Genomic DNA, 27,909 nt, shown 5'->3' on the forward strand with positions numbered 1-27,909 from the left:
GCCTGGCGTCTGGACGTGGGTGTAGACCTTTTTAAAGCCCCCATCCCTGGGGAGGACCTCAGCGGTAAGAACCAGGGCTGACCCTTCTTCTAGGCAGCGCTTCTGGTTCCGTCCACAGGGTGGCAAACGCGTTCTTCCCACACGACCCACTGTGGCCCACACCACCCACTGTGGCCCACACGACGACCCTGACGGGTTTTCACCCCAGCTGCTGCACTGGACAGAGGCAAGCAATGTGTCGTGCCTGCCCGAGGCCTGCTGGGCCCCAGAAGCCCTGCTCTTAGTCCCCCCGGGGCGGGGCCTGCCCGAAGGTCCCCATGCCACCCCAAGAGCCCACTCACAGCCTGCCGCGCCCCTACCTGGGAGGACATCCCGTGGCAGGGGTAGAGGATAGCACGGTCATCGTCTTCTGCTCCCTGGTCCAGGCAGTAGCCGCTGGCTTTGCTGTTTCTCACCTACAGCCAGAAACCGAGGGAGAAACCCCATGGTGGGGGTTCCCTGAGGTCAGGGCAAGGCCACCCCATCCCCCCTCAGGGGCAGAGGGCCCAGCTGGCCGGCCAACGCCTCAGAAAGGTGTGCGCTGTAGTCCCAGCCAGCCAGGACTGTCCACCCCGGGCACCCCTTCGCCCAGCCTCCTGCTGAGCGCTAGCCCAGGGCCGGCGTGCTTGTAGCGGGGCTGGGCTCCCCAGACAGCTGGAGCCCTGAGGGAAGGGAGGCCACCCCCCCAGCACAGACCAGGGTGACAATGTGTGTGGGGGGGCACAGCACTCTCTTGCCAGCTTCAAAGAGACCTGTGTGTGTAGTCGTGCACGCGAGGGCTGGCGTGCCGTGCGTGTGTCTGTGCAGCTGCTGTCTCTGCGTCCGCGTGTGCGTGCTGTTTGCACTGACACACACGCACTGTGTCTTCTGAACACAACGGCTTACGTGAGTGTGTCAGTGTGTCTGGTAAAGGAGCACACGCGCACGCGGCAGCCAGTCTGGACGAGGGTGCCCGCGCGTCTCCGTGTGCACAGGCGGGCGCCTTTGGGTTTGCGCACGAGTGAGCTCTATCAGAAACTGCGCACACTCAGAATTGCATGTGAACGTGCACTTGTACACATGTGTGTACAGACTCTAATGTATGTGTATGGATCCGTGTGCACGCGTGTGAACATATGGGCACACTCGTGCATGTATTTGCGCACACCCATGTGCAAATGCATGTATGTATCTCTGCATCTACTAGCGAGTGCTTCTGTATGCACGTACACAGGTGGGTCTGGGCTCATCCTCTGCTAGGCACCAGGTTTCATGAATGTGCCGCGCCCGTGCCCGCTGCCGTCTATGCCCAGGAGCCCTCATGTGGGTGCGTGTGTGGGTGCGGGCCATGGGGCCCTCCCGGCGGAGGCGGTACCTCTCCGTACGTGAGGGTGTCGTTGTAGGTCCTCATCTCCGGGTACACGTTCTCCAGGTACCACTTGAAGCTGCGACATTTCAGCCGCTGGCGCAGGGCCAGCCGCTCAGACACGTCCCCGAAGTCTACCCCTGGGTTCTGTGAGGGGAGGCGAGGCAGGAAGGGAGCTGGTGTGGAGCTGGTGCCCACGACCCAGGTCTCTGCCTAAGACGGGGGAGCCCCAGGCCCTGGGAGAAGCCCCACCCCTCAGGGTGTGACTAGGGGTGGCCTCCTGCCTCCTCGCCCCAGGGACGCTTGGAGGTCCGGGCAAGCTGCTCTGGGGGGGAAGGGCCTGCTTCTCCAGCCTGCAGGCCATGCCCCAGCCCAGACAGATTGTCCCTGGCTGTGGGCTGGCTCGTCCACAGCCTGCACGCTCCAAACAAAAGACTCGCCCTTGGCCCACCCTGGGGCAGGGGAGGTGGTGACCTCCTAAGTCTTGGAACATCCTGCGTGGTTAGAGTGTGGTTGTCTACCTGGGGTCTGGGTCAGAGAGTCCCGGCTGCAGGGTGATGTATGGGGGGCTTTGGACCGTGGTGGGCGCTCAGCTTGACTTCTTCAGGGGCTAGAGACTAAGGCCAGCCCTGTGGGAGGCTGGCCATGTGTGCATGGAGAAACAGAAGCTCGGTGGGCGTCCCTGGTTGGCGATATGCTGTGCACAGTGTCACACAGCATCACCGTGAGTGGTAAGTGCTGTCTGTCCAACCCCCAGGAGTCTGTATCCCTCACTCAAGAACCCGTAACCCTGAGCACAACAGCTTTGCTGAGTTCTCGGTCCTTCTAGCCCAACTGAACCTGAGGTGGCCTTGGGGCCCCTGAGGCGGCAGCAGGCACCAAATCCTTTGCGGGTGTGAGTGCGCTTGAGCAAGCGCCTTCCCCTGGCCAGTGGGCCCGGGGCTCCCCATCAGCTGTGGAAGGCATGCTGCCCTCGGGGGCCCCTCTCCCTCATCCGTGTGGTGGGCGTGGCCACAGAGGAGCCCCTCCCAGCCTTCCCTCAAGTATCCGGTGAGCCGTGGGTGTGGAGGGCCCCCAGAGGGCCCTGAGAATGTGCTGTGGGAGGGCATCTGCTGGGTTCTGGCTCAGAGCCAGTGGTCCTTCCCCCACATGTGGCCTGCACCCGGGTTCCCTTTCGAGTAGTAATGGGCACATTTCGGAATCAGCGCCCTTGGTGGACAATGAGGCTTTACGAGAGATGGTGAGCCCTCCTTCTGTGTCTGATACGTGTGTGCGTGTTTCCATCCAGTCCTCATCGGCTAGAAACTGCCATGTGAGGAGCCCATGGGGAAGGAGGTCAGGCTTGAGCAGCCGCTGGTCCCTCCTCAAAGGGACAGTGTGAGCCGGAGGCCCAGCCTGGCGCCCTGACAACCTCAGCCAAACGCTGGGCGCGCCCTGCCGGGAGTGTGGTGAGCTGGCTTAGGAGGCGCAGAGAGAAATGCACAGCACAGACGTGAGGGCTGTTTCTGTGACTTCTGTACGTGTCTGAGGCTCTGCATGTGGACAGGTGAGTGCACGGACACAGACGCACAGGTGTGCGCAGGGTCTGACAAGGCGAGCTCTTACTGGGGCTGACCCAGAAGTCATTTCCAGCACGGGCGCAGCAGGGTAGCTGGAGCCTGGCACCCGCCCGTCCCCGGGAAGCAGCATGGGAGTGAGGGCTGGTGGCGGAGCGGGTGCGGGTGGTGGAGGCACCCCACGTAAGGGACCACCTCTCTCAGCACCTGCCCTCATTACTGTCACGGGGGCGGGGAGCCCATCTTTTAGGATCCCAAGAAAAACCAGAATATGGGCTATCTTTGGGAAATCAGTTGATCACCAAGTAAATCAAAAGCCCAAACAGCAACCCCTAACTAGGTGTGGCTCGAAACTGCATGGACCAAAACCAAAGGCACAGGGAGCACCCCTGGCATCTGCGGCGGGTGGGGGGTCCACCAACGGTGGCCATGCACACCCCGGAATGCGAGTGGGGCACAGAACAAAAGAAGTGAGGTCGCACACAGACCGACCCTGAGAACCTGGGACTCAGCGAAGACACCGGACACAATAGGGGCAACGCTGTAGGGATTCGTCTATGGGACGCGTCCAGAACAGGCACATCCAAGACAGAGCAGGCTGCTGGCTGCTGAGGCCTGGGAGTGGGCGAATAGGGAGCTAGCCGCTCTTGCGCACAGCGGCTCTTTCTGGGGTGGTCTTTGGAACTGGTCATGTCGATGGCTGTCCGGCTCACTCGTGCTCAGTGTTAGGGGCCGCGCGCTCTGAAAAGGCCCAAGCAGCAGACCTTCTATCACGTGCATCGGCCGCAAAACCCAAGGAGACGCCCGCACCATGTGCGGGCTGACCGGCGGGGTGCTGGGGCTGTGCGGTGAGTTTCTAGGTGGGTGGAGTCAGCACCAAGTGCAGCTAGTGGGGAAGAGCCAACCCTCACTTCCAGCCATCGGCAGTGCCTTGTACCAGGGAAAACATTCACCAAAAAGCGTTCGGGGAGCCCTGTCCTAGACCGGCCCCACTCGGGGCAAGGGCAGGGGGACCCCAGGCTGCCTGCCATGCGCCTGCTCTCTGGCCGGCTCAGCTGTGCCCAGGCCCCAACCCCTCCAGCTCTCCCAGCCCACTCCGCGCCTTGGCCCCGCCCCCTCTCCCCGGCCCCGCCCCTCTCCTCGGCCCCGCCCTCTCCTGCCAGGCGTACTGTCATAGGGATGTTCCAGGCCATGTACACGTGGGACTTGAAGCTGTCCATCCACACCTCGGCTGCCCTCAGGGCGTTGCGCTTGGCATAGTAGTCGATGTCATTGTTGTAGGGCTTCTTGGTGCGCTCGATGTGGGCCACGCGGGAGCAGGGCAGCACCTCCATACTCCCGCCACACTGCCACACCTGTGGGGGGAGACCAGGGCGGCTGGGTGGCCCTCCTCCCTGCTCACAGGCCCCAGGACACGGGTTCCAGAAGGCGCCAGCCTGGGCTTGTTCCAAGGAAGACGGCCCAAGAGGAGCTGTCCAGGGCCTCAGGCTAAGTGCCCCAGAGCCTGGGCACAGGGCTGCCACCCCGCTGGGTTTCCTACCCAATTCCATCCCCCACCCCAGGCCCAGGCCTGCTCGGTGCAGGGGCCTGGTCCCAGGGGGCTTACACACCAGCAGCTGCCCCCTGCCGGGGGTTCAAACCCGCAGTCTAGTTTGAAAAGAGCGTGCCAACCTCGCCGCACACCTCGATGCAGCACTCACCACACAGAACCCTGCCTCGAGCACCCTTACAGCTGCTTCCTCGACAACAAAACCCCCTAAAGAGCCTCACCCATGATGCCCTTGACGCGTGCCCTTGTCTGTCTTGTCTCAGCGTGCTGCCCGACCTTCCTGATGCCTTTTCAGGCTGCCTCTCCTCACTACAGAGCCCTGTCCTTGTTCAGGTACAATGACAGCAGATCCCGCCTCCTCCCTGGCCTGACGTCACCTTCGGGAAGCGGAGGGAGGAGGGGGAACCCCACAGCTGAGGACTGGGGCCCCTCCTGATGTCACCCACAGCCGGAACGCATCACGTCTGGGCAGGTCGGATACCCTACATGTCGGGGGCAGGCTATGGGATCCTCACAGGCTGGGCTTGCAGAGGCACGAATTCCCAGCACGCAGTCACCACCATCTCTCCCTGCTGGGCTCCCAGCCTGCCCGCACCACCCCTCTGCAGCCCGTGCAAAGCCCAGGGCACAGCTCCTTCACGATGCTGGTGCAGACCCTGCCCCTGGGACAAGGGCGTGGGCTCAAGTTCACTTCTTTGTGTTGAGTGACGGGATGAGAGGCCTGCACTGTGTCCTGCTTCCACAGCCTGGTGCTGGGAGGACGTGGAGGGGGGCACTTACACCACTTCTGCTCACAAGCCTCCGGCTGGACTGCCAGGATGCTGGGAACACAGGTGCACATGCAGTGAGCCAGGAGTCTTCCAGAAGGCCAAGATGGAGGTGTAGGGACAGTGCCATGCTTCCTGCACACTCCTACGGTGGCCGCCGCCTCTCTCCATCTCTGGAGGGACCGCCATGCCCCAGCTGCTGTTCCTGCCGCTGGCCCTGTGCTCCCACAGCTCCCAGGGCTCTCCAGCCTCACCGCTCTCTCCCTCCCCATGGCCCCGGGGCCTGTGCACCTGCTCTGCCCTCTGGGGCACACCCTCCCCTGATTTCCGCACCAGGATGCCCACAAGGCTTTGCTCAGATGCCACCCTTCATGGCGCCCTCCTCACCCTCCCATCTGAAGCTGTAGCCCCTCGGGGCTCCTGGCTCCCCTGGTCTGTCCTTCCCACTAATGTGTGAGCTCCAGGAGCACCGCCCCACCTGCCACTCTCAGAACACAACTTGTACCACGGCCGGGGCTCAGGGAACGGTTGTTCAATGAATGAATGCATTCCTTCCTAGGAATTTGCTAGCAACTGCCAGCCCTGTGCTGCCCAACAGAATCCCACAGGACCTGGGCGGTCAGGTATGGTAGCCACAGCCATACGTGGCCACTGTGCCCTTGACGTGTGGCTGGCGTGGCTGGCATGGCCGAGGAGCGGGTGTCTTTATTTTATCAGATGTTAATCAATTTGGAATTGATTCAGGCAGCTGCATGTGGCTAGAGCAGCCATGGGACAGGAGGGCTGGACAGGCCTTGCCGCATCTGGCTCAGTGATTTCAAGCTTTAGTCACGTGAGGACGGCTGGTGTGGGCTCTGTGGGGAGTTCAGGGCCCTTCAGCCCCCCACCACTTTGTTGGGTGGAACTGGCCTCGGAGGGAGGGAAGGGTGCCGTGGCAGGGCGCTGAGTGGTCCCCGAGCCAGGACACAGTGTGCAGGAAGTGAGCAGGTGAGCTCAGTCCAGGGGTTCTGGGCATGACCCCGTGGGCAACTTCTGTGGGGGGCAGGAGGTAGGGTAGGGTGGGTGGGGGCATTTCTATGTGGAGGTGCGGGATCACGGCTCCAGACCCTGACTCGACTTGCATGCTCCCGTCCCCCTGTGGCTAGAGGGGACCTGCCAGACCGTTCTGGCCTTTGAGATAAGGCGGGGCTTTTAGGGAGGCTATGATTTGTGGACGAGAGGTCCAGGGGGTGGCAGCCGTCTTGTGGCCATGAGGCAGCCCACACGAGGCTTGAGGTCTATGCACCAAGGACGGCCAATGGAAAGTTAGAGCCTATCAGCTGTGAGCTTTGTGAGAGACCTGGAGCCCCACCTGGTCCAGCCTCCCGCAGGGGGTTTTCCGTCCCTATGTTCCCGACACAGGAAGCTGGACTAGGGCGTGCTGCTGGGAGGTGCCGTGGGGGTTAACATCGTTCTCATTACCGAGGTACTGTGCGGTCATGAGACGGGTCCAAGGTCACAGGGCAGCTTCATGGGTGGAGGGGGACAGGGAGCAGGAACTATTGCGTAACCCCCAAAGCTGCCTCTTCACCCAGAACGGACGGGCAGCGTCACAGGGGCTGCATGTGACCGTCACACCCATCTCGCGCCTCAACCACTAATTACCTCAGTCAGCTTGCTTAATTGGCACCCAAACAGAAACAGCAAACACGAGGGGAGGACCAGGTGTCAGGCCTGCCGGCAGCTGCTCGGGGGCGGGGGACGCCCTCGGCACCCCCAGATCAGAGCTCCTCCGACGTCGAGCCCGCGTCTGATGGAGGGTTCCAGAGCTGTCCTCTGCCCTTGCAGGCGAGGACTTTTACTGCTTAAAAGCCCGGAAACTGTGACAGGTCAGCACAGATGCCAGGGAACGGGGCTCAGATGGGCCCCGCTGCCACCGTCGGGTGGCGTGAGCCCGCAGGGCTGGGACCGAGCCCCACGGGGCCTGGCTGTCGCGGTGCCCGTGCATCGGGACACAGGCAACACCTGAAGCGAGGTGCCCTGTCTCCTGCTTGGTTCTCTGTCCTCTCCGTGCCCCTGTGATCAAAATGACACTTTTGTGGAGGGCCCCGCTATCTGAAGGCCAGGGCTTCCTGCGCCGGCGCGGAGAGGGAGGACAGGCACTGCGGCGTGGCTCTGCCCTGGCTTGTAGGGTGCCGGGAGGAGGCTGTGCTCGCCGTCACCTTAATGGAGATGTTTTCTGGACCCTGACTTCATTTAATTTGCCCTTGGCCGTCCCACAGCCAGGAGCATGGCACCCGCCGCTCAGTGATCCTGTACTTCTCAGGGAGCCTTGCCTATCCTCACCTGCCCTGAGCTGACCCGAGAAGGGACACCCTGGCCCAAGCTCACAGAGCGGGGCCTCTGGAGAGCTGCTGTCGGCCAGCTGGGGACAGGAGCCCCAGACGTTGCTAGCCATCAGAATCTGTGGGAGGAATTCAGTATCCTGCAGTCCAAGCCTCACACCTGACTGACCACATCAGGCACACCCACACTCACACACACACTCACACACACACTCACCCCTCCCGGTCCTTCCTGTGTCTGTCTCAGCCCCTCCTGCCCCGCAGAGTGGACACCCAGGAGGCCACTGGGGCCTCTGCATTCTCCGGGAGGCATGGGAGTCCTGGGCCCAGCTCACTGGCCTCTGGGAACAGAGGCCACCCCACGTAACAGCACGGCAGCGGCAGGGAGGCTGGAGTTAGGAGGTCGGGGCCTCCTTGGAGACCTGTGACTCTCGAGGCCTTCCGAGCTGGCCCTGTGCAGCATCGCTGTGGCCTCAGAAGGGGGCAGGGCAGTAGGGGTCCCGACGCCCCCTCTCCTGACTCACAGTGGCCCCCACAGGCCTCACCACCTCTCCGGGAAGACCTGGTTGGAAATGCTGGTCACAGGCAACTAGCTCTGGCCAAACTGAACTCCTAGGGGTACAGTGGGAGGGGTTCTACGGGAGGGGGGTCCATGGGAAGAGCAGTTGGTGTTGAAGCCGGGTGGGGGGTGAGGCAGAGCAGCTCTTGGATACTCAGAGCAGCCTGGGCCCGAGAGCAGCACAGTCGGTCAGGCCCCCGGGTCTCCTCCATCAGGATCTGCACTGTGACCATGCAGAGAGCACTGGGAAGGGGTCCAGCCCGTGGAGATTGCACTTGGGAGGAAATGCCACATAAAGGCATGGGGGTTTGTAGACCCAGGTGGGCCCGGCACCTTCCCAGCCACTGTGACAGAACGGAAGTCATTGGGCTTCATCTGTGACCTGCCCAAGATCCTCACCTCTTTCTCAGCGGATGTGCAGGAGACACAGAAGGGGCTTTCAGGGACAAAACCCGTCCCTCGCTCTGGGCTGCACCACAGTGTGTGCAGATACACTCAGCGTCCAAACCAAGGCTGGGCGGAGTGCGTCTCCGTGAGCCCTGATGTGAGCTCAGGTAGGAAGGACTTTCTGAGCCCTCAGCTCCCGGTGACACTGTTTCTTTGGTAGCTGCCTTGACTGGGAGCGTGCCATAAACCCTCCTAAGGACACGTCTTTCCCCCACCTGTCCATCCCCCAACCATTCGTTCACCCACCCAGCCATCAGCCATCCGTCCACTTACTGTCCTCCCACTGCCCCCCCATCTATCCATCTACCCATCTGTGCATCCATCCACCTGTCCGTCCATCCATCCATCATCTACCCTCCACTTATCACCCACCCATCCATCTGCCTTGGTCCAAACAACCAGGCCGGATATCCGGGTACAGGGCACAGCTGTGCATGAAGACGGCACACAAGCAGAGAGGTAAGCAAGCTCTGCCTCCCATCCCAGACCTCCAGGCCAAAGGCTGGAAGCGGGCAGGAACAAGGCATCCGGCCCCATAGGACATCTCACGGGTGCAAAGCCACCAGATGCCCAGCCGCCATCTTCCTTTTGGTCGTGTGGAATCTCCCCTCCAACAAACAAACACGGCCTCACACTCAGGAGAAAACTGCGTGTATGATTTCTGCAGATTTTGCATCTGAATCTAATTTTAAAAATTTATACTCTGCTCGATGTCCTTACAGTGTGGGCCCAACCCAGCCACGGGCTGATGCCTGCCCCTCGCACCAGGACCCTCACTCTGCAGGAGCAATCCAGCTTCAGGGCCGGACGGACAAGTCCCATCTCCCAGGGCCTAGCTGGGCTCAATCCATCCATTTTTGACAGGAAAACGTCTCTCTCAGGGATGATCTGTATATACACATACATGCCCCAACACAGGTGATCCCGAGTCCTGTTCCCGGCTCCAGACCCCAGAAGCTTCTGAGCTGGGCCTTCATTCCAAGCTCCCGCCGTTTGTTTCCCTGAACGTGTCGAACACCCCAAACAAACAAGAAGTTAAAAAAAAAAAAAATGGTTGCCTTGCTTCCAAACGAGTGGCTCTTAAAGCGGGACCCCCAGGCCGGTGGGGCCAGCCTTGCCCGGGGCGCCCTGGAGATGGGGGTGGTCGCCGCTGCAGACCTCCGAATCGGAAACTCGGGTGGGCCTGGGCCGGAGGGCTGCGATTTAACAAGGCCTCCGGGGGATTCCGATGTTCATGGAGCTTGGGGGCAGCTGCGCTATGGGCCTCCCTCCCCTCTGTCTGCCCTCTGGGCACCCTGGGCGTTGGGCACGGTCCTCTGTCCCATGGACACTTTCTAGGATGGGGCTGCGTGTCCTCGCACGTTCTGTCCTCCAGCAGGGGTGAGGCATTGCCTCCTGGGTCACGCCCCTGCACCGGCCCAAGTCCGAGCCCCCTGTAGCTGGATGAAACAACGGAGGAGGTAGGGAGAACCCCACGGACGTGGAGCTCTTCCCTGCCTCCCCCAAACACACGGAAACGGTAGCTACGTTATTTAAAAGCTAAAAGCACATATGGCTCCCCGCCCCGCAGAAGGAGCGGACACGGGCTGGCGAGCGGGGACTGGAGCTGTAGGGCGCGGGCGCCTGAGCCTCATGGACGGCCAGAGACTGAGTGCGGGGCCCTGCGTGAGGCCTGGGGCTGGGCGCCCCGACCGTGACCAGAAGCTGCTCCCTGGCCGCAACCAGACCCAGCGAGACAGGAGGAAGCACAGACGCACAGCCCCGGGAGGAAGCACAGACGCACGGCCCCGGGAGCCAGGAGACTCATGCAACAGCCGGCTGTGGGTCTCGGGGTGAGAACCAAGCCACTCGGCTTCGAGCCGGGACCTGGGGAGCCGGCATCAGTAATCCGAGACTTCCATGCAAGGACGGGCAAGCATGAAGGTACAATGCCCGTGAGCGCCGGGATCTCAGACGTGCCGAACGCACAAGGAAAGCCCAAGCCCAGAGGAGTCAGCCCCCAACCCCAGATGGGGTTCACGGAGGAGAGGGAACCGGCGGAGGGGGACGTGCGCAGACCTTGAGGCCTTCCAGAGAGGACGGAAGGGGGGGAACCAGCCATGGAGAGAGGAGAGCACGAGTCAAAACACACAGTCTACGAGCGGCCGCAGGTGACCAACAGGGACATGCGTGCCGCACATATGAAACACACCCTCAGTGCAACGGAAACAGGGGCTTGCACGGTCATCTGGACAAGGCTGAAGAGAGCATTCGTTCACTGCTGAGGCGATCACCCAGGACGCGGGGCCCAACAGGGTAGGGACGACCCCTCAGCTATGCAACTGGACCCCCGGGCCGTGAGGTCACGTGACAGGAACCCCGGTGTTCTCCGGATTTGTGAAAAGACATCAGCCATGGTCAACGGCGTCTACCAGGACCCGAGGAGAAGACGGGGCAAGGAATGCACGGGCGCAAGGGGGTCAGGGACCCAGATGGTCCCCTGGCCACTCCTGGTGGCGTGCTGACTGCCGGCAAGCTCAAGGGGTACATAGACAGAGCAGGAGAGGCTCAGTGTTTCTAACGTCCACGTGAAGGAGAGAACACAAGAGCAGAGAGACGAAAACTCTATGGTGATGACAGGGAAGGACGTACTCATCGGTACCACCTGACCCACGATGCGGGAGCGAGGGGACAGGTGTGCGTGGCCCGATGGCACTGGGGTTGTGCAAAGGTGGCCCTGCCCGGCGGCGGGGAAGGGTGGCGTATTTGATGAGTGCAGTGAGAAGCCCGGGGCTGCTATTTTCAAACAACAGAAGGAAAGATCACAACCTTGCTTGGACAGAACATGCATCCTAAGGGGATTCAAGCCTTTACTGTGCAGGAGGGACGGCAGGTGTCAGAAGGAGCTGCGGCCGAGCGGCTGCTCAGACAGGCCTCCCCGAGTGGGATGGCGAAGGCGCTGAGGACGGGGGACATGCGTGCCGACGTGGTCTCTGTCTGTGAGAGGCCAGCGGCACAAGGGACTGATGGGACAGCCCCTGCATCACCCTGCACGGGGCCAGTGTCCCTAAAAACAACTGGAAACAAGGAATGCCGTCAGAATCCCCTGGCCGAGGAAGAAACATACGGTCAACACACGTACGAAAAATGTCCGTGCTCACTAGCAAGCGAAAAAGGCAAATTAAGCCAACAAAGACGTTTCCTTTGTGCCTGACATCTTGGCAAAAAAAGTAACAATATTTATTTCATTAGAGCCGCGTCCTATTCAGGCCTGGAGACTCTCTCCCTCACGTGCCGTGGCTGAGAAGACGTGTACAGAGACGGACACACAGACACACACTCCCGGGCACTCACACACACAGGGCAGCGGGGACAGGACGGGGATTTGGGAAGAGCTATCAAATGCCCTGAAAACGGGCATTCCGTCTGGCAGTGATCCCGTCTCCAGATGTCCATCCCGGGGGAGCAGCTGAGCCGTGAAGCGGACACCGGGCACTGACTTCCGTGCGGCGCAAGGTAGCAGAGCCCACGGACGGTCTGGAGCGCGCGCGTGAAGCCCAGGAGCACTGGGCAGTGAGCCCAGTGCTGTCCCAGGCCTGCAACTATGACAGCATCTAGGGGCAGCGTTCCCACGTGTGCACGCACATCGGGGGGCAGCGTTCCTGTGTGTGCACGCACATCCACAGGCAACGCTCCCACATACGTAAACCGTCTCTGAAAGGACGCACCTCTGGGCTCTGGCAGGGAACTACCGTGACTTTCCTTCTGTCCTGGTTTGCTTACTTCAGGGTTTTTCTAACAAGAGCTGGTTTTCTGAAGGAGGGGAAACCGGTGTTCAGAAATGCACCGTGTGTCATCATTGTTCCAGTCACTGTGAGCCCTTGTTCAGGTGCTGTGAGCTTCCGTTTCACCAAATCCGTGCCAGCCCTGGAGGGCGGTCCTACCACACCTGCCCGTGACAGATGGAGAAACTGAAGCTCAGAGAGAGGGCGGCTGGCTGGCCGGCAGAGGGCTCTCTGAAGGGTTTTTCCACTGAGATGTCCAAGTGGACGGAGGTGCTCCCCTGGCTCAGAGGTCTGGCCTTCTGCTCAGGGGAACCGGGCAGGCAGCAGGGAGTAAACCGTGGACCATGTCCCGTGGGCTGTGGGGAGCAGGAAGGCACCCTCGCTGTGCTAGGCAGACCCACTGCTTGCAACTAGAGCAAGCCCTTCCTGAAAGCCGCTAGATCAGGACTTCACCGTCAGCTCCCCACATTCCCCTGTGCCCGCTGCCCACAGAGGAATATCCAGGACCGGCCCCAAGTGCTCCCTGCACCCCTCTGACGTCCAGCGGCAGTGTGGTCACACATCCCCTGAGCCCTCCTGGAGTGACCGCACCGCTCTGCCGCTCTGGTGAGACAGGAGCACATCTAACTCCCCTCTGGGATGACAAGGAAAGGCCTGCCACCCAGCCCCCAGGGGTTTGACGCCCATGTCCCACTGAAAAGGCTGGGTCTGAAGGTGCGGTGACGCCCCCAGCACTGTGAAGGCTTTCCCGTAACACCACGGAGAAGCAGCGAGTCCAAGAGTCTCCAAATAGGCGACAATTTCCAACTTGCCTTCTGCCGATGGCTCTCCCAGCCGGGGCACACACCGCTTGGTTTTGGCTTGGACTTTATTAGCCTAACGGAGGCTATGGATTAATCTCCCCTATTGGCCTCGTGGACTCTCGCATTAGGGGAGGAACTGCTGGCATTTCTACAATCACAGAAGGGGAACATGGCCCTAGGACCACAGAATTACTCCTCTGAGTGGGCCGTGCTCCATGGCCACCTTGCCAAGGACGGACCAGAAACAGCGTGGCTACAAGGTGCATCTGCACCAGAAGGCAGGAGAAAGACCACGGGGTCATGGGGCTGCCTGCGGTCTCTGCCATGAGGGCCACATGCCTGCCAGGCATGCTCCTGCCTCAGGGCATTTGCACATGCCGCCCCTCGGTTGGGAATGCCTTTTCCCTCAGCTGCCTGGCTTTCTTCCTCTCCTCCTTCACACCTGCTCAGATGTGGCGTTCCTGCCTGGACTATCCCATGTAAACCGACAACTGGCCGTCCCTCCCCTGCCCGTGTTTTTCCACAGGTGCCACAGACAGCATGCCATGCACTGGATACACAGGCCTCAGGTGAGCAGAGACCCTGTGGGATCCTTAGCACCTGGGACTGCGTGGGAGACACCCATAAGAAATTGTTCCACAAAAGGACAGCTCGCTTTCCCTCGATGTGTCCCCACCCCAGGTTCTGGCGTCCAGCAGGTCACAGAGAGTCCCTCTCCCTCCCAGGTGATACCTGTGTTCATTCACAAGGGCATGGGACCCGGACTTACAGGGTCACCCGCGGCAGCCAATAGGCAGCGAACAAGACAGGCGCAGGCCTGGCCTTCCGGGGCTTAGTCCTAGTCCAGCAGGGTGGGCAGGGGGAGGTGTCAGCGAGGGGCCACGGACAGAGCTATGTCGTGGGAGGAACATGCTGTGGGGCCGAGAGCTGGGTTTGGAAGCAGCAGGGCTGGAAGGGAACCTGCCAGAGAGGGGCCAGCCGGGCCTGGCTGCGGGAGGGGAGGCCGGGCGGCTGACTGTGCGCGGAGCTGGGCGGGTGTTGGGCGGGGAGGCTGTGGGTCCCAGTTTGGGCTTTGTTCTCAGGGCGTGGGGAGCCCTGGGGCTCTGAGGGCTTGTGTAGGGAGCAGATAAGTGGGACGGGGTGAGGCTTTCACAGACCGCCGCTCCCAGCCGCCAGCATCTCTACGGGGACAGTGGCAGGGTCCTGCTCTGGGACACAGAGGGAGCGTGCTGGTCACCCTGCCCTCGCCCCTCTGTGCCCGTCTTAGGCCTGTGGCAGGCGGGTTTTGGGGCAGACCTTGCTCTAAACCTGGGGACAGGGCTGGGGCCCCAGGCTGGTGGCGGGTGCAGGTGAGCTGCTGTCCCGACACCACCACCAGCCAATGGCGTCCGCCGCGTCCCGACTGTGGAGGCGCTGGGGCGGGCGTGGCTCGGGACCCTGCGGCAGGTCTGCCTGCACCGGGTCCCCCTGCTGGCTTGCGTCATATGTATGTAATTTACCTCATAAATTATATATATATATAATCTATATAATCTATCTCGTCCTGCTGGGATGTTCCTGTCACCCGTGAAGCTACCCCGAACCCCGCAGCAACAGAAGTAAAAAGGAACATGCATCAACACACCCATCCACGCGGTTTGTATGTGTAAAACTACTTAGCACATGGGAAGCAGTGCTGTGTGAGCACATCCACCTCTAGCATCTACACTGGCGTCTGCTTGTGCGTCTACACTGTACTTGTATCTGTATCTGCACCGCATCCACGCCATGTCGCCTCCCTCTGCAAACCAGCCCGAGGCCCCCTGGCAGTGCCAGCCCCAGAGCCCTCCCCATGCCCGGCAGGACCTGCACAGCCCTGAGTCCAGAGTCCACCATGCAAAATGGACACTGAGGTGGGGGACGTTCCGGTCCCACCCATGGTCACAGCACTGGGGCCCGAGCACAGCTGGGCACTGGGGTCCCCTCATGCTGACACCCCTCTCCAAAGGTCCCAGAGGGCTCCTGTCTATGCTAACACCCGCTTCCCATGCCCCGTCGGCCACCAGGTGAGAGCTGCTCTTCCCCCACCTCTGCCCTTCCCCCACCTCCCAGCACCAAAACCAGCATTGGCTGCCGCTGTCACCTGGGGTGGGGGGGTGTGTGCTGCCCTTCTCTGTCACCCACGTGTCCTTGCGTTTGCCACGCATCAACCCCACTTCTGGACGTCACAGTGCAGACGCCCCCTCCCTGCATTCACATGTGTAGCCTCTGCTGGGCGCCCCCTTCCCAGCGGGGCATCCCCGTGCCACGGTTCCCCGACACGCAGCACTCCGCACGTCCTCCGGGAGAGCCTCCCTCATGGGATGCAGCTCCTTCCCCAGTCCCTGATCTGCCGGATTCTCAGGGACTACATGCTGTCATGGTGACATCCAGGGACAGCTCCTCTCCACCCTCCTGCCAGGCTCCGCTCAGCTCCGTCGGGCTCCTAGGGGTCGCTATCCGTGCAGGACCTGGTTCTTGGCATCGTGGACCCCGGTCTTGGGAGAACCACATCACACAGGTGTGGGGAGATCAGCCTGCCCTCCCCGCTTCCTCTGGGGATGGGTTTGTCCAACCCCCGGCCCCTGTGTGTCCTCACTCCTGGACCTCTCTGCTCTGTTTCTCCCTCCCTGTCCTGTACCCCAGGCCAGCTTCTGCCCGAACCCGCAGGCCCCTCTGAAGCCACAGCCCCTGCCCATTCTCCTCCCACCGCAGGCTGACATTCCCTGCCTGGCCCACTGGGCTGGCTTGACCCCCATCTACCCCCGGGGAAGGCCCTGGAGGGGGCTCTGCTCTGAGCAGAGGGTTCCTCAGCGTTGCACAGACCCTCCTGCCCTCAGCCCAGCTGGGCTTGCCTTGGAAGGAGAGAGGGGAGCAGAAAGCACTAGGAGCTTCCCGCTGGCCCTGCGTGGACACCTTGCTGTCCCTGCAACCTTAGCTGGATGGGGCCTCCCCAGCGCTGTCCCCCACCCCACAGCTCCCCCGGGGCTCCTGTTCCCCCACCCAGCCGGAGCCGCAGGGGACAGCCGCAGCCCGGCTCCCCGGCCCCCTCCGAGTCTGCTGCGCGTGCCGATGGCTCCTAGGACCCCCGTGTGTATGTGCAGACCCACGGAGGCCTCCCCGGGGCTCCCAGCTCGGAGCACGGCCCACACTGAGCTCGCTCCCCACACGAGGATGGGGATTGTTAGCGAAGGATTCGTGTTCGATGACCAGCACAGCTGAGAAAAGTCAGCATACTGAAGAATCTGCCGGCGTAGCCTCCTGCTTCCGTTTCTAACATGCATGATTGAAGGTTGACTCTAAATTTTCTATTTAAAATTAGTCTGTGTCAGAGGATTAAAGAGAATGGCAAACATTTCTGAAATGATTCGGAGAATCTGAGGTTTGGTAGACGTGTCAGGGATCAGATACGCTAGAACTTTCCAAGCACCCGGGGTGGGGGGGATTTCTGCTGTGATACCAGACCTTCAAAGGGCTCAAGCAGGAGAGTAAACAGATTATAACTGTGTCATTTTAAAAGATTCAAGGGAATTAATTAACTCAAGGCAGAAATGGAACTGATTGTTGTTTAACGGCATTTAATCTGTTCAACCCGAGTTAATCAAACATTAATCAGAGGGAAAGGGGAGGTGAGTGTTCTTACCGGATTAGACCTATAACTGTAATCATCGGGGTCCCGAGGTTTAACTTAAGAGCTTAGAGCAAATAGGTTTAGAAACGTGTGACTGCTACAGACTGTGTGGCAAGTTTTCAAGCCCAGCCTTCGTCTCCGTGAGTAAAGACTCCAGAAGCAAAGGCAGACAACACCCCCCAGAAGCCCAAACCAGCCGGAGTGCAGCCCACCGAGCCCCAGCCAGGCCCCCCACCCTGGCTCTGCCCCTGGGCATTTGCAGGGTGCCCCCCACTGGGTTTAACCCTCCGGGGTGGACCCCGGGGGTCGGCATTTTAAGGAAGCCTCTGGAGGCTAGAGGTGCAGCCCGGGCCCCTGCCCCTGCCCGCTGACAGCCGTCCGGTCGTCCGGTCCCCGAGTCAGAGTCGCAGACCCTCGAGGGCCTCCTATCCCGGCTGGGCCCCAAGTGAAGTTTAGAGAAGCGCGGCCGCCGGGCTGTGGCTTCACGGCGCCAAGCACAGCAGGCCCCAAGGCGGACACTGTGGCCCCTGAGAGGGGACCCGGTTCCCAAGCCCCACGAGCAGAGCCACTCCACTGTCCGGACCCGCGACCTAGTTAACCAGCAGCGCCGAGGAAGGGGTTTGCACCCTGGGGGAGAGCGGTGGAGTGGGAAGTGGGGGGCAGAGGCGGGGGGTGGAGGCTGGGTCACTGAGGGCCCAGCCCGTCCCCAGAAGCCGCGCTGGTTTTCAGGAGTGACAGTCTGGGCGCTGCAGGTCCCACGACTGTGGAAAGCCAGCCACCCGGCCTCACCGGGGACACCAGCCTTCAAGTGCGCTGTGCACTCCAAATTAAAACCTGATTCATTACTTTTCAGACTGAAACGCAGCACTGAACCGTTTTTTTCTTGAAGCAGAGGAAAGTAAGAGCCCACACCAGGCCCCGTGGTGGGGAGGGACCCGGCCTCTGGGGGACAGCCGGTGTCTCCATCGCCACAGGGACCTCTCCACCTGCCCAGCTGCTCAGGCCAACTACTAGCAAGGCAGCTCTGACCTCCCTGAGCGCCCACCCCACCCCCAAGCAAACCCGGGGGGTGCTTCCTCAAGAATGCACCAGACCATGCAGGATCTCACCTCCCTGGTCCTCACCACCTCACCTCTCCGCATTGCTCCAGAAGCCCTCATTCTCTCCACCCTGGAATCCCAGGGGCCAGAGGAACCCCAGAAACATGGAAGACAATCCTGTGCTCAGAGCCACCAATGCCTCCTGGCTTCCTCAGAGCAGAAGCTGACCCTCTCCTCCTTCCCTCTTCCCCTCAGCTCCAGCTGTACATGTGTGTTTGCTTCCGGAGCGCATCAGCATGCTCCTGCCCCAGGGCCTTTGCACCGGCCATTCCATCTGCCGGGAACACCCTTCCCTTCCCCTGATCATCCAAGCTCCCTCATGGCACTTGGAGGTCTCTCTATAAATGTCCCTTCTTGGGGGGAGGCTTCCCTGACTGCCACCTCTAAAACTGTCCCTCCTCTGCACTCCTGCCCCTCACTGCCTCCTTTCTCCATTTGGTGCTTCTCACTAAATGACACACTTTCTCTTCTCACCTCCTCGCTGGAAGGTGAGCTGCAGGGAAATAGGATCTACGCCATCTGTTCCCTCCGTAGCCGGAGGCGGGCGCGCAGCTGGCGCTCACAGAGCTGGTAAATGAGGCTCAGCTCCCTGCAGGCAACGTGGGCTCCGGGAGGAGGGTCTCGCCCAGCACTGGCAGGGAGCCGGCTCTCTGAGTGCTTCAGATCCCCAAACCCGCCTGCTCAGATCTGTCAAGTGCTGGTTCCGAGGGCTGTCCGGCCGCTGCCCCTGAAGGGGACCTGTGTTCCCGCCACCGACATTCCCAAAGGCCTGAGCGACAAAGTGCCCTCCCTGGGGGGCTAGGTCGGACCTCAGCTTCGGGCACCCAAGAGAGAAGAGCTCTGCCACCCCAGAGACCCTGATTTGCAGCCAATATTCTTCCAGAACTTTCTATTAGTTCTCCAAGTTGCCAGGTGAGGAAGTTTGAAACCAGGAGGGGCCCCTGGGGAGCAGGGAAGAGGGTGGGAGGCGTGGGGGCCAGGGCCCATAGATCTCAGCTCGCAGCATCCCTCGGAGGTGCCCCTGGCCATGCAGCCCCATGCCCTCCCCCGTGGGGCCCCAGTGGCCCAGTCCTGCCTGGGGCCTTTGCACGAGCTGCCTCCACGCCCACCGGGAGCAGCCATGGGGCCTCCAGTGCCCACGACCCGCACCTGCACCCCTGCCTTCCACGTCCAACTGAGGTGAACCTAGACCCCGTGCACAGCAGTGGGACAGCTCGAGGGCAGTTGTCCCACCGCGTACACTCGGTTCCCTGAGCCGAAGGAGCAGCTTTGAATGCTTCCAACCTCCCCGCAGCGCCGTGCATGCCCGAGAGTGGGTGGTGTTCGCTATGGAACAAACACAGCACGGTGTCCCAAGCAGTGTGGTTCCTCATGCTGACTCCACGGCTGCCCCTAACTGGTCTGCACACCCGTTCTCCGGACAGGTCCGGGGGCCCCGTGCGGTGCCACTTACCCTCATGCCCAGCTCGATGTTCTCGCCGCCATACACCTCCATACCCGGGTCCAGCAGCCCGATGTCCGCGAAGTACTCCCGGTCCACCACGAACGAGCAGCCGATCATGGCGGGGGTCCTGGCGGGCGCAGAGACAGCTGTGAGCAGGTGACAGGCATGCGGCCCCGAGCCCCGATCTGCTGCGGTGCTGGACACAGACCAGGCCTGCAGCTGGAGAGCCTGGGACTCAGGATAGCGGCTTCTTACCTCCCAGACCCAGGCAGGCCCCCCTCAGGGTCATGCTTGTCCCCTTCAGAGCCCAGGAATGCTCCCAGCACAGGCCAAGTCCGAAGGCTAACTGAAGAGCATCAGCAGATGATGAAAACCAGCACTCGACTTGGGCAAGTTAGCGTAGGGGATTTTACAGACACTAGTTTACTTAGCGAGTTGACTGCCCTGAACATCATTTCCCAAGCCTGAGTCACTTGCTTTCCTCCTTCATCATTTTGTCCATTCTCTATGCCAGGACTCAGGGAAGCACTGGACCATGGCATAGGTTGTGCACTGCTACGTGCTAAGGAACCTCATGATATCAGGCTTTTTCTGAATGACACACCTTGAAGTTGTAGAGTGCACAACCCGTGCAGCTGTAGACCACAGACTGCCATCTGTTTTATTATTTCTATAATTATCCACACCCACACGTTTAAAAACCGTCAATCTTGCCTCGTCTGCAGAAATTCTATCTGTGGAATCAAGCAACTCTGTGCTAGTTACATTTTCTCTAGTATGCCTCACAAATCTACCAGGTTGTGGGTCCCGGGGAAGTGGTCTTACAGAGCACCGTGAGTAAAGCAGGGCACGGTGAGCCAGCATCACTGTGTCCGCTACCACGCAGTCATTCACTCTTCATTCAATCACTAATGGAGGGAACAGTGAGCGTCCCCCAGGAGGTAAGGATAAAAAGAGAGTGCAAGTTGTCTCCAGCAAGAAGAAGGCACAGTCTAGATGGCGCAAGGAAGCAGGACCTCTAGGCTTTGATGAAAGGTTTTTGCCTCGAAACACAGATGAGGCCCATCAGCTTGTAGGCTGAGGGGCTGGTGTCTTCCAGGCCCTGCAAGGAGGCAGCAAAGGACTTCTGGTGTCTACAAAGGTCCTGTGGCCGCTCCAGAGCAAAGCTGCTCCCTCCTCTTGCCGCTGCTCCTGCAGAGACATCCCTCCTCGCTAAAAACAACAGGGAAGGAGGGTCTCCATCACAACTCACGAGAAGCATTTCTGCTCAGCAAGTGGCAAGTCAGAAGTAAACGCCCGTCAGTTGTCCAAGAATAACAGAGGTGTTAAAAAACGATTATCCTTTTATATGTGCAAAGAGTTGATTTGATCTGTCACTAGATTTTGGTCACAAATCTAACGGTAACGAAATTTTAATGCTGCTTTTGACTTTTTTTAAAATTTTTTTTAAAGATTTTTATTTATTTATTTGACAGGCAGAGATCACAAGTAGGCAGAGAGGCAGGCAGAGAGAGAGAGAGGAAGCAGGCTCCCCGCTGAGCAGAGCCCGACGCGGCGCTCGATCCCAGGACCCTGAGATCATGACCTGAGCCGAAGGCAGAGGCTTAACCCACTGAGCCACCCAGGCGCCCCAACTGCTTTTGACTTTTAATAGCAAGGGTTTGACAGGTTAAGTTATAAAGCACCGACGTATCACAGACACTTCTCTCGTTTTCTTCAGGGCAACGAAAATCTTCGGGTGGGCTCTAGTGAATTAGAGTTCCAGATTCCCTGCCAAGTCTGTCGTAGCTGGTAATGATTTTTTTATTATTGCTCGGAATTCCAAAATAAACTGAAAATAAATGCACGAGGTGACGGGAGTGGAACCAGCGGCCGCGGAGTTTGCCGGCATGAGGAGATGGTGCGGTGATCGCAGAACACAGCAAGCCTCGGGCTGCTTTGGCTGAGGGGTTTCTGGGTTCCGGGGGAGATGTCGTCGGGGGCACCCTTACATTCGGCTGTTGCGTGACATGCACGGCCCATGGCCGGGGCCCCACTGAGGCTCCTGCCTCGTAACAGACACGCAGACATGCACAGATGCGCAGACACACGCTCCCAAGCCACGGGACTCCGGAGCCCTATGCAGGGGTGATGATGAAACGAAGACCCCCAAACGTGCCCTTTGGCCTCTGGGAGACCAACAAGGGTCGGGGTGAGCCCACTCAGGCATTGAGAGGACATGCTTGGGGGTACGGCCGGCCACATGCTCAGTGAGCGAGCACAGGGACAGCACCTAGGGCAACGCACGGCATGCGGGCACACGGAGCACGAGGGGCCAGTCTGCACGTGTTCCACGTGGGCGTGTGCAGGAACTGGTGTGGATGGGATCGGCCCTCTCGGGAAAGTCTGAAGCAACGGCTGAAAGGCCAGAAGCACCCCATGCGCCCCGAGAGGTGTCGAGAGCAGGGGGGACCCAGTGGGCTCTGAGTCCCTGGGCCATGTGGCCTTCCCTGTGCTTGGCTCCTTCGCCAACACCACACCTCCCTCCAGCCGTCCCGCCCACCAACACCGACTGTAGAAGGTGCCTGGAGACCGGGATCCTCAGCGAGGACTGCTGTCGCCCACCCCACATGGGTGTCTGTCCTGGGCACTAAGCCGGCGCGGTCTGTGGAAAGCTGCTGCACGGAGGAGGTCAGCTTGGAGGCCATCCGCATGGATGCTGGCACGAACTGGGGGACGGGACCAACTACCCAGCCTGCCGCAGCAGGGACCACCCAGCACCCCTGCAAGCACCTCTCAGAAGACAAGCGAGAAAGTCAGAGGGTAAATGGTCACTGTTCTTCCACGGGGATTGGAGAAGCGTCCTGTGTGCGCCCAGGAGAGCGTCTGTGTCTGTGCACGGATGTGTGTCTGCACACGTGTGCGTGTGGTGTATGTGCAAGTGTGTCTGTGTGTGCAGCTGTGAGTGTGTCTATCAGTGTGCAGGGTGTGTGTGTGTGAGGCTTGGGCCCTAGCCCCACACACGCCTGGCTGCGGGAGGGGCAGGGTGCTGGGAGGGGCCCGACAGCTGGACCCGGAGATCTCCTTCCTGCAGGCCTGTCCTGGGGCCCCCCGGGCCTGCGGGAAGCCAGTTCATGCCCACAGGGCCCTCACCGTCCCCTGCACGCATAGGTGGGACTCTGCCCCGGTCCTGGGGACGGGAGCTCCAGCCCTGGCCACGGGCTCATGGCCACGGGACGCACGCAGGTTCCTGCACGCGGCCCCACATGCTGCGCCCCGGGACGTGAGGCGGCAGCCGGGCTGACACGCTTCCCCCACATCCACTCTCCCTCTTCCTTGAGCTTCAAGTACGATGAACAGCAAGAAAATTTCCTCCAGTAAATCTTCACACGCCCGCCTCTCGGGCCTGGCTCTGACGTGCAGACGTGTCCTCGGGAAGGCCAGCGGCTCTTCCCATCAGCAACGCGGGCGGGAGGGACAGTTCTCAGACTGCTTCCCAGAAGAGACCCCCGTGGACCCGCACGCACCCTCCGCTGGGCTCGGGGAAGCAATCCGTCCAGTCGGGGTGGGTTGCACGACCTCCAAGAGCGCCTTCTGCCGGGCTCTGCCCCGTGGGCAGCGGTAGGAAGCCCTGTCCGGGTGGGGGGCCCAAGGGGATCCTCTCAGTGAGGACAAGGATGAGGGGCAAAGGGCTTGAAAGCTGCCCCCCGGCCTGGCTCAGCCGAGGGCTCAGTACTCCAGTGCGTGTCTCCAGCCACGCGAGAACCGGGGAAACAGCCCAGGGACCCACTAGTCCCCCACCACGGGCCTGAGCAAAGCCCCTGTTCCCCGACATCTGCTAGAAGTCCTGCAGGACACGGGGTCTCCAGGAATTAAGTGCAGCTCAAAGCTGGCATCCAGCGCCCTGAAAGCCGGTCATGTCTCCTTCCTGCGCCCCTCGCCGGCCCAGCCCGACCGTACGACGGTTGGTCCCTTCGGCTCCACAAAGGGCGCTGGCAGCCGGGCCAAGGCCGCTCAGCCTCCCGTTCACACCTGCTGGACGTGTGCGGCATTTCCAAGACTGGGAACGGTGCGGCCACGGTGAGTGTCCACGGGGGTCTCTGCGTGGACACAGGCTTCCCGAACTTCCAGGACGACAGCCGCGGGGATGGCGTGCCAAGCGGGACGTGGCGGCACCTTTAGGAGAAACCGCCAAACCCGTCTTCTGAAGCGGTGTTGCCAGTCCTGCCTTGGGGCTCGTGGGGGAGCTCAGCAGCGCCCGGCGCGGCCCTCCCCACGGCCCCGGGCACCTCCCCGCGGTCCGTCCGTCCTGGCGGAGGCCGGCGTCTCCATGACCTGCGGGCCTCTCCATCTCCTTTGGCAGTGCGTCTGTCTAAAGGCTTTGCCCGTGCTTGATTTGGAGTTTCGGCCTCGGGGTTTTCAGAAGCTCTCAGGTAGGGCCACTGATGAGGGAAGTTCGAGACAAGACCCAGTCTGGCCAGAAAATCCTGCTTCCCGGGAGGCTCAGGGTGTCCAGAGTATGCCAAAAATTTCAGGTGCTTCCCCTTGGGCTGACCTCACTGAGTCCTACGACGGGAAACACTGGGCCCCGGTTTTGTGAACGAGGGATTGAGTGCATCTTGAATGAAGAAAAATTCCTTTCAAACCGCTGCTCCTTGCTCCAGGCGAGCCTGGGGACCTGGTGGCCCACTTCTGGGCATGGGTGGCTCTGCGTCCCGTGTCCCCTGCAGAGGCCCCAGAGCCCCAGCTCCTGCTCCTTGTGGCTCTCGGGAGCATCGCGGCCGTCTCTGAGGACGCGGCCGCTGGGACAGGGCCAGGGCCTGAGGACGCTGCTCTCCAGGTCCTGGGAATTACTGCTCCGGGCAGCTCTCTGTGTCGACAACACTGTTTTCCTCAAAATCCGAGAGATGCCGGGCTCTGGCCAAGCTGTTCATCCCCAGGGTCCACGGACCTCACAGTGGGGTGTCCCGGCTGCTCTTGGCCAGCAGCGGCTGCTGCTTGGAAGCCCCGCAAGGCCCTCCTGGGGGAGAGGCTTTCAAAGGCCTCGGGGGCTCCCGGGCACAGTGGGCCGTTTTGGCGGGGTTTGGGCAGGGACATGCCAGTTTGAACAGAGTGGGGGGCGGGTGACTCCCAGCCCCAGAAATCTCGAGCCCCTGTGGGGGGCCCCCGGAGGTCAGCGGGTGACAGGCACCCCCAGGACCGAGTTATGAAGCCTGGATTCCCAGGGCTCCGGTGGTGGGCAAGGGGCTGCTGAGGCAGAGCTGCTGACGGGCACGGCTCAGCAGGAGGTAGCGGCTCTGGGGCGACGGGGGCCATGGGGGCTACAGCCGTTGGAGGCCCGAGCCTGCTCAGACGTGGCCCTGCTCAGCTCCGGCCCATGGCCGCCTTGTCAGAGTACGGGCCTTCCCACCTCCCGAAAAGTGTGGGATCTGTGTATTTTCAACATGGAAAACTCTCTGTTTTCATGTTTAGGAATCGATTTAAATAAATACCTGCGTTTGAGGACAGCTGTGGGGTCCCTGTCTGCAGCCCTGTTGGCCTCTCGGCCCACTGCTCGCGCCTGTGGCTCCCGCTCCATGCCTGGCTCTCGTGGCATCTCTGCCCAGCTCCATCTCCCTCCCGCTCTCCTCCCTCCCTCTCTGGGTTCCGTCCTCCCTCCAGGTCTGCTTCTCTTTCACTGGTTCCTCCTTTCTGCTCCTCTGCCTCTGTCTCCCTCCTGCTCCCGCCCTCCCCCCACCCCGCCCACAGCAGCCCCCTGCGCCCCCCACCACCCCGCCCCCGCGACAGCCCCTGCACACCCCCCTCATGGCAGCCCCTCTCCCGGTCCCGGCTCCTGCCCCCCTGCCCCCTCCCCCAGCAGCCCCTGTGGCCCCCCCGACCAGTCCCGGCTCCTGCCCCCGCCACCGCCCCCGTGGCAGCCTCGCCCCCCCTCCACGGTGGGCTCACCTGATGGGTGCGGCCTCGTCACCGCGGTCCAGCCAGTCCTGGGGCGGGATGATATACATGCACCAGAGGCCCCAGTTGTAGCCGTGGGCCGCGCTGGCGTACTGCTGTACCTCAAACGTGTCGTACTTGATGTTGTCGATGGCCGGCAGGACGATGCGCCGCCTGTCCTCCTGGATGCGAGCGAGTGCCGGCTCAGCCCTGCAGGGAGGCGTGTGCCTGTGTGGGGGCCACGGCGCCGGGACCCCCAGCTGGCACCTGAAGACGGGTCCGCCACCCACAGGCAGGGTGACGTGGTCAGGCCCGCCCGCCCGCTAGACCTCAGCCCGCTCCGGGACAAGGGCATCGGCCCTGGGAGCCCAGGGGCATCTGGCCGCAGACCTGACTTGCCTGGGGCCTCGACCTCACCAACGCCTGTCTGACCCCAAGGACATGAAGACCACCTGGGCTCCGGTCTGTGACACCCCCTGAAAGGCAGCCCGCAGACTCTGCCACTGGCCTGGTTCACAGCTCCAGATCCCGCTCCCTGCTCCTTCTGCTCTGCTCCTGTGAGAGGTACACGCACAAGCCCTAATCTGAGGACCAATTATGTGCTACACCCTGGTCTAACAAACTGGAATACATCCATGCCTCTGAGAGCTTATGGTCTGTTGCAAGGATGAGACAGACTATTGGCCACTGTTGTGCAGTGCGCAACCGACACAACAGTATGCAGTGGTCCTGAGAGGGTAGGGGGCAGACATCAACATATAAGGGAAGGTACAAGAAGGTGACAGGTATTGTGCAGGAAAGAGAACAAGGTAAGGCTGACTTGGGGGTTGCAGTTTAAAATAGGGAGTCAGTGTAGGTTGCCTTGGGCTAGGAGCGGGAGGGGCGTGATGCATGTCGGAGGGATGGGTGAGGGCACAGGCAGCACTGAGGCCCTGGGATGTGAGCCTGGAGTGGAGAAGTGGGGCAGCATATGCAGTAAAGCCAGAGAGCAGAGGGACCCGAGGATCTGGGCTCTTGGGTGAACTCTCTGGCCAGCAGCGTGAGTTGCAGACTGTGGGGAGTCCCTGGGGAAGCAGGGACTTGGACGTGCTGCTTCTCCTGCAAGGACAAGCATGAGACAGCGCCAGAAGCCTGGGCTCTGAGCTGGAGTTCAACTGTGGCCATGGGTGGCCCGCTGCCTGGGGACCAGGGACGGGAGCTGCAGGGAGGGCTGGAAGGGCCAGGGCGCCAGCCCCAGGTGGGGCCGCTTGTGGGGACAGGTCCTCTGGTCCCACCTGGAGACACCGGCCACACGGCCTGTCCTCTTTCCCATCCTGCTGAGCGACAGCCTGGTACTTACCTGCCTTCCAGCTTTGCGACGAGGATTAATTAATTACTGTTAGCAACGCGCCCAGAGATGAAGAACCCTCTGCAAATGCCACATCTGCTAACAAGGCAGCGTCTTTGTGGACGCCACTCCCGGGGGAGGGGGGATGCTATTTGCAGATGGATAACTGGGTTTTTGGTTGTGAAAATTAAAGTTACACTGATTTAAAATTGCATTTGAAGTGACTGACTTGTAGCTCTCCCAGATGGCTTCCAAATGCCCAAGGGAGCTCATGATATGGTAGAGGGAGGAACAGCTACCAAGTATGGTTGTGCAGTGTGCAACCTACGCAACCCCGTGGAGTGACCCTGGTGGGGGGCAGGCAGTGATCCGTAATGAACGATAGAAAGTGATACACATTGTGGGAGAAGGGCTGTCTCACGAGGGCAGCAGAGCAGAGAGAAAAAGGGCCCTCAGAGGGGAAGTCAAGCAGAAGAAACTCGCATCTCTGCCAAACGTGCGGGAACAGAACCAACCCTCATGACAAAAGCATGGTCCTGGGGCAGCTGAGACGCTACAGGAGAGGGGAAGGAGAAGGCTCCACTGGCCTAGGAGATGCCAAGCCCCTGCTCGGGCCAGTGGCAGCTGGCGGGAAACCACGACCTTGGAGACCCTGGGATGCCAGACCCTTGCAGACCAGCTGGGGACACCGAGCCACACACAGCACTGGTCCAGCCCAGCCGCACAGACTCAGGACTGCACCCAGCCTACAGGTTCCCAGTCAGCACGGCCACCACCGACCCCTCATTTCCTGCAGCTGGTATCCCAGGGAATATCTTACGTTAGGCTTCGCAGTGTTTGAAAATATGTGCGGGGAGATTTGATACATAAATCGTGAGTTTTAGTTTCTACTGAAATAGGGCAAGCCGCCGCCGTGGGCCAACTTCTCCCTGCGGCTCAGCGGGTGGGCACCACGGGCAGCCCCTGTTCGCTGCTGCCCCTGCAGAACCCCCACTGAAGGTTTAACCTCGATCACATCACCCTAAATCCAACAACAAGGACCTTCTTGAGAAGCAGAAGAGGAAAGTCATGGACACATGGGGGAGAAGCCATGGGAGGACAAAGGCCATGGGGCTATGGCCACAGCCCAAGGACTCCATGGACCCTGGAGGCTGGAGGAGGCAAGGAAGGACCCCCCGTCCCCAGGCGCCTTGGCTGACACCTGTGTCCCTTCAGTGGACTTCAGGCCCCAGAATGGAGAGAGTCATTTCTGTTGTTTAAAGCCTCCTGGCTTGTATGGCTCAGAGCCCCAGGACACCGATACGCATGGTCAAACCTCCCTGT

General features: G+C 61.0%; 1 protein-coding gene across 1 annotated transcript in view; it reads right to left on the minus strand.

Annotated features, from left to right (window-relative positions):
* LOC111139782 (polypeptide N-acetylgalactosaminyltransferase 9) overlaps nt 1-27,909 on the minus strand; it is a 71,450-nt gene that overhangs the window by 3,841 nt on the left and 39,700 nt on the right. The window contains exons 5-9 of the mRNA XM_022492170.1: nt 25,272-25,469; nt 19,356-19,473; nt 4,110-4,295; nt 1,394-1,531; nt 360-455 (exon numbers count right to left, since the gene is read on the minus strand). Coding sequence (XP_022347878.1) covers nt 360-455; nt 1,394-1,531; nt 4,110-4,295; nt 19,356-19,473; nt 25,272-25,469 — 736 coding nt within the window. The remainder of the gene's footprint in view (nt 1-359; nt 456-1,393; nt 1,532-4,109; nt 4,296-19,355; nt 19,474-25,271; nt 25,470-27,909) is intronic.

Source organism: Enhydra lutris, unplaced genomic scaffold (genome assembly GCF_002288905.1).
Source record: "Enhydra lutris kenyoni isolate GAN:26980312 unplaced genomic scaffold, ASM228890v2 scaffoldscaffold117, whole genome shotgun sequence".
In the NCBI taxonomy this organism is placed as follows: Eukaryota; Metazoa; Chordata; class Mammalia; order Carnivora; family Mustelidae; genus Enhydra; species Enhydra lutris.